This window comes from Rhamphochromis longiceps, linkage group LG17 (assembly GCF_057381845.1).
Source record: "Rhamphochromis longiceps isolate RC_006_pf linkage group LG17, R_longiceps_female_GT1.1, whole genome shotgun sequence".
Lineage (NCBI taxonomy): Eukaryota > Metazoa > Chordata > Actinopteri > Cichliformes > Cichlidae > Rhamphochromis > Rhamphochromis longiceps.
In genome coordinates, this window is record NC_140573.1 from 36521047 (window position 1) to 36527644 (window position 6598).

Below are 6598 nucleotides of genomic sequence, written 5' to 3' on the forward strand. Positions count from 1 at the left end.
GCTGTGACTTTATCCAAATATTCATGCTGGAGCATTATGCTGTGTGCTAACATTGTTAAAACAGAGCAGGGGAAACTTTCACTGCACATAACTTTATGTCCAACGTGACAGCATTAAGACGTCTTTCTCGAGTTTTACTTGGATTGCCTCAGACTATTGATTATCGTGTGAGTGCTTTTTCCTCCACACAAACCCCTCTCCGCTTGATCGCATCGGTCATTCTCTGCGCTCGTTCCATCCTGCCTACATCTCAGGTACACCGCCACTGCTGCCACACGATGAACATTTTCAATCAGAGCTCCAAATGCAGAGCATGCACTGATAATGCGCTTGCTTTGTGACTCTCCCCCTGACAGGACCTGAAGCCTGTTGACGTCACCAACAAGAGGAGTCTATGGGAAAACAAAGGCGCCTCTCCGGCCAAGGTAGATGTCATTAATATCAGCCCATTTACTTGCTTAACATGAAGTGAGATTTGTATAGGAAAAGATCCAGATTAGTGCTCCACATACTGGAAGAAGTCCAGAATGGAGTTTTGACTCTGCCAAAACAGTTTGCGGTCTTGGATGGCTCTCCATATATATTTTTTTGCTCCAGTTTCCTGTCGTTGTCAATCAAAGAGAACATTTTGTTAAAGAGATGAAGTAGAAATATTAGATTAATCTCATGATGTTTCGACCCTGTGTGGCATTACTGAGAGTAACAATCACGTTTATGTGTTTTTTTTGTTTTTAAAGAACTCTGATAGCTAGTTGACCTCACCGTTAAATCTGGAATAAGCCTGGAGAGGTAAAAGAGAAACTATTCTATGTCTTTTTTGTGTCTTTTTTTTTTTCAAAGCGCTTATGACTGAATGAGCCCACACTGCTTTGCACTGACTTTTTTGTATGTGTTTTGTTTTGTTTTTTTGGCTGTGGTTGGACATTTTTGAGTTTCAGTCCAAAGTTAGAGATTTGTGATCTAACGTGTATGTCACTTTTTGTGCCTCCTTGACTCGCAGTGTTTTTAGAGGCTTTTATTTTGACGAGCAGTACACTTTGAGCCACTTTCTGCAAAAAGAGAAAAGAAAAAAACTAGAAAGAAATAGAAATCTTTTCAATTGTTGTAAAATAACACACACAAAGTGGACTTAGTCAGTTTAAAGAAAGGTTACACTGTTGCCTCCATTAACATCCATAGGTTATTAAAGCCGACGCAACAAAATCCAGAAGATTACATCAAATTTACATTGTAAATTTACAAAAAAAACAAAGAGTGTGCCCGTTGTCCAACTGCAGGCTTTAAACTTTTCACAAATGGCTGCATCACATCACTGCTGCTCCTTCTGACGGCCACAAATCACCGCTCTCGAGCCAGCTCAGCTTCACTTTACTTTTTATTGCCCTAATGGAGGAACTGTTTACAGCATTCTTTACAGGAGAGATGCCTCACTGGGGTGTGCAGCGGCAGCTCGACCGCTGTGAATCACTGTTATCGCCTCTGATTTTCAAACACGTTTGACTAAAAGCTGATGGGAATGATCTGTTTTATCGAATGTCTGTGTGTAAATTTAAACTCTGCTTAGCAGAAGTGGGGAAAAAGGCTGGATATCCACCATAACCACTCATTTTTCTACAAACTCTCTTTTCCTTCTTATCTGGCAGCCTTGTGTTGCCGCAGTAGCTACAGCGCAGGCCAGAGGCTGTGGTCTGCAAGTGAGTAGTGGGGCTGGAGGACACCAGGCGGTGGTCTGTGCTGATGTAAAAAAAGGGCCCTGTACAGGAAAAGTGGTGGTTAGAGTTTTCATTAGGTAGTGTGCTATGCTGTGACGTCAGGGAAGACAGCAGAAGCGGGTGGGATAGGCGCAAGAATCCGTGGGCGAGGTGCAAGTGGAAGTCTTTCTGCATCTTCGCTGGCTCATTAACTTCTTGTCTTCGTGTTTTCCAGGTGGCAGGCAGAGGGGAGACCAAATCAGTTGCTAATGGTGAGTTTTTCCACGCACAGGCATGCGTGCGGCCGCTCTGAAGAGTTCAACTTCACTGGCTCATTCTGAGCTGGGCCACTTTGTCTGCTTTCTTCATTTGTGTAATTGAAAAGACTGGGGGATTTCCTCAATCCACAGGGGTACACAATTAATCCTTTAGTTGAGGTGGAAATGTGGAAATGAAGTTAGACAATCGACTAAAGGACAAGGACATCGATTATCTCATTGTGTACAGGCAGGAGCTTCTTGTAACAAGCGAGGAGTGACAGAAATTCACGTGTTCGCTTGACTCCCCCAGCAGCAAACTTTTCCACTTGTGTTTGTTTGGACACATGTCTAAGCACTTAAGCATTTTAATTTTTGTCGGGATTAGAGGCATGACCTCACCTGCGCTTTGACTTACACAACACCGTGTGTTCCAAAGCGCATAACTGGTCCTCCCACAGGCAGCCGTGCAGTATTTCGGTTTGCGGTTTGGCCTTTTGTTTGGCTGCTGCTTTAGGATGCCACTTACCCATACATTGTTTGCTATTTTAAAATCAGGTCCGAGCACAGCCTCCTCCTCCTCAGGCAGAAGAGAGCTTTTGGCCTTGAGAGATTCCACACATGTCAGCGTAATGCGGTGTTTGTTCAGAGCACACACACACGCGCACACATAACCAATTTCACCTTTATGAATGCTCTCAACAGCCTTCTTGACACCACTCAGACCTTTCAGCTTTTCCACTCTTGCACACGTCCACGTCTGTTGCTTAGATCCGGGCAGCGTTACAAGCAGCATTCCTGCCAAGCCGGTTTGTCACATTAATAACTGGTATGTTCGAGATTAGCACACCATAGCAGTCTGACTCAGAGGATGAGAAAGGATTTGTTTCTTCTTTTTTTTAATTAATTAATTAATTTATTTTTTATTTCTTACTAAGAGTTGGCTGTCACACCGTACAGACATCTGACACCAGAGTGGACAGCGTGGAAGTTTACAGCCCACCCGCTCTCCACATGCTTGGAGAGTTTCCAAAATTATGTAGACACTTGAAAATAGGTAGAATTCAATGCTTACTGAGTGTAGCAGTTTATGAATCAGGGTGCACAACTTATCTGCTGTCCTTCAACAATGCAGAAATATTCAAAAGAATTGCTTGTATTCGACTTTTTTAATAAATCAGAAGTAACCAAGGGTCTTGAATGGCATTAGGACCTCTGTTAATATTATTATGTGGCTTGTTTTAGATGTTGGATTGAACTATGAAACAGGGAACAAAAATAAGTACTTACTAAGTGCTTAAAAACAACAATGCTTTGAGCCAAACAGTCGTGTCAGTAAACCTGTTAGCATGATTGCTGGGCTGAGAGAAAAAAACATCTGCAATAATTTGGTGGTTAACTGGAGAAACTGAACGTTTTGACCTGATGATGGTGTTAAATGAAAAGTTGAATTGAAAATTAGTACGATAACAATCATGTTCCTAGAAATACAATACTATGCAAAAATCTCAAGCCACTCCTCATTTCTTTATAGTTTGATAGAAAAATGGAAAATAGGTGCAGTGTTTTATTGAAACATTGAAGTACAGCATATAAGGCAAAAACAGATTGTGTACAATCCTCATGAGTGTGAAAGTCACCATTATTCTTCAACACAATCTGTACTCTTAGTTTTTGTCATCTCTTAAGGAGTAATTCTCCAGGCTTGTTGAGGGGACATTCAAAGCTCTTCTCTGGATGTTTACTGCCTTTTGCATCGTTTTCTGTCAGGACAATCCCACATTGTGTCAGTAATGTTGAGATCTGGGCTCTGGGGAGGACAATCCATGACTGATAGTTTTCTGGTGTGTGTTTTTCTATCCCGATATGTTTGTAGTGGACTGAGAGTGTGTTTGGCATCATTGTCACAGTGAAAAAAGAAGCTGTTGCCAATCAGACACTTTCCTCGTTCTGTTGCATGATGGAAGGTATTTTGCTGCATTCATAATTCCCTCAATTTTGACAAGACCCCAACACCACTGGCTGAAATGCATTCCCCAAATCATTACAGATGTGTGTGTACTCACTGCTGTTCATATATATTTTGATGACGACTTGAACCAAAAATATAATTTGTAATCATCGCTCCATAGGTTCACTTGCCACTGATTTTGACACCAGTTCTCATGTAATTTGAAGTACCTCTGTGTCATGACTTGACATGACTTCTTTCCACTGGGAGCATTTCTGATATTAGTGATCAGTAGATGGATTCAAAGAAAGGCCATCTTTCAGATCCTGCGTTAGGTCTTTGCTTGGATTGTTTCCTGTTTCTTAAGGGCACGACTTACTCTTTAAAATTGGTTCTTTGCTAAGCTGTCTGTTATTCCATTTAACTTAAATGATTCATAGGTCAGCGTTAGGTAGCTTAACAAACAAAAAAGTTAATTTCTCTGTTACAAGGGGTGGTCTTTTAAAAAATATAAAAGACCTTCGGGAAACTTGAAGAACTCTTGCTCAAAACCAACAATATTTCACCAAAGTCTTGCTCCTTGTAATCAAAATATAAAGACGAGTGGTGAGTCAAGACTTTTCCACAGTACCATATGGAAAATTAGCAAAACTATTTTGACTCCTTGTTTTGAAGTCGAAACAAGTCCAATAAACTCAGACTTCTGTGGAGCCAAATTTAAACACCTCACTGCTTGGTTTAACACAGACCTGTGTGGGAATATGGACTTGGAGTCAGGCCACTGATGTACTCGTTTTTGTGTCTTTCGATAGGTATGGGACACTAATGTCTTGAAGGAGCCACTAAAGCTGGGGACCACGACAATCCAAGAATCTTCTTTGACTTTTCCTTAAGAACCAAATGCCACACCCCCAGGAGGGACCCCCAAGAGCACGCAGGGACAGGACAGACACTGTCCGAGCACTGTACCGAAACAGCATCAGCATATTGTTATAGGCTTACCACGTATAGTGCCTTTGCACAATAATTTCTGCTTTCTAAAAAATTAAAAAAAAATAAAGTATGATAACAACAAAATGCTGTGAAATTTGGACATTTAAAATCACTAATTACTTTATAAAATCCTGCCAGGAAGACAATAAAACTAATAGAATTAAGATTTATGTCTCGTACTCCGTGCTGAGTGGATGAGTTCAAAAGTTTCCACATTCCAAAGAGATGGGCGATATCACTTCTCTCCCTCAGAATATTTTCCATCTCTCTCTTTTTTTATTTATATTTAAAGCAAAAGCTTCACACAATGCTATATTATTCAACGTTCACCTGTTCAGGATAGAAATATAAGCACTTCTAGAGTTTAGCTTATTTCACTTTTATTGTCTTACCAATAGTGCAGCAATGGTCTGAGTAATATATGCTAGCACATGTGATGTTTTGACTATGACCTATCATACTGTATCATATATAACATCTGTATACTTATAACAAAAGGTATTTTTTGCTTTTTTTATTCATTCACCAACAGGCAGTTGATTTTGAAGGTGACAGGAGTGTTGGATATTCAGAAGGCCACTTTGACATTTATTGTCCTTTCATGTCATTTGTTTTTTTTAATTTATGTTTTAATGTTTTTTGGGGGGGGGTTTGAGTTCTTTCTAGCTTTCGAACACTTTAAAACATCTTCAGACATTCCTCTTAAAAGCAGTTGCACGTGGTGCCTTTGCTGCCTTAAAGTTTTATGATGTAGGACATGTTTTTTTAATCTGCCTTTAACTTCTTTTTTGCCTCTATGCACACTCTTATGCTCAGCAATACTTTTCATATTGAGGGCATACAAAGTAAAATCAGGGTGCCTAAACATATAGCAAGGTCATAGTAACAAGGATATTTACCACTATCTAAAACTTCTGGCCTTATGATTGCAATGACAGCATTTAGGACAGCCGAGGTACAGTACTTTAAAGCCTCCTAGCAGCTCAGCATGATTTTGACTTGTGATTTTTCACGTTTTCGCGCAGCACAAGCTTATAAGAATATGAACTGTTTGTCAGTGCATTAAATTGATCGGTGTTACTGCTCAACAATCTGACAATCACATTCCATGGCTCCTGAAAAGAGCAGGGGAGCTGGACCAAAATATTTTTAAGCATGATAAAATGTGACGTTTTTGTATTTTTTTTAATGTAATGGTTTCATAATGTTGTGTTTTGTTTTGTTTTCTACAGCCTTGTGTCCACTTTTTAAATTTCCATGTTTAACCAGACACTTGTTCCTTGTGTAGCGCTAAGCCTATGCAGAATACATTATCTGTAGTCTCTCTCCAAATGTCATACAAGCAGGCAGTTTCCAAGCGGAGGAATGTGTTGAACATTGTAACCTTGACTCAACAACAGCAATAAATACATTGAGGTATTCCACATTGTTGAGTTTCCTTTCACACCTTCACTTAATACACTCACCAGATGCTTCTCTATAGTAGTACCAGGCTGGACTGCCATTTGCCTTCACAACTGCCTTTGTTTCTTGTATTCTGAATCTCTTGTTCCACCACATCCTAAAGGTGCTCCACTGGGTTGAGAACTGAACACAGTGGAGGACATTTGAGTACAGTGAACTCATTATTATGTTCAAGAAACCAGTTTGAGATGATGTGAGCTTTGTGACATGGTGCAATGTCCTGCTGGAAGCAGCCATCAGAG

At 40.2% G+C, this 6598-nt stretch overlaps 1 protein-coding gene across 7 annotated transcripts in view; it reads left to right on the forward strand.

Annotated features, from left to right (window-relative positions):
• cald1a (caldesmon 1a) overlaps positions 1 to 6316 on the forward strand; it is a 68216-nt gene extending 61900 nt beyond the window's left edge. For 5 of the 7 annotated variants that reach the window (XM_085385910.1, XM_085385909.1, XM_085385912.1 and 2 more), the window contains 3 exons: positions 357 to 425; positions 1927 to 1963; positions 4712 to 6316. In XM_085385910.1, the coding sequence (XP_085242036.1) occupies positions 357 to 425; positions 1927 to 1963; positions 4712 to 4725 (120 nt within the window). In that variant the 3' untranslated portion in view covers positions 4726 to 6316. Of the gene's footprint in view, positions 1 to 356; positions 432 to 737; positions 790 to 1926; positions 1964 to 4711 lie in introns of all 7 variants that reach the window. The other 2 variants (XR_014908080.1, XM_085385914.1) reach the window with 2 other exon arrangements.
• The last annotated feature ends 282 nt before the right edge of the window (positions 6317 to 6598 follow it).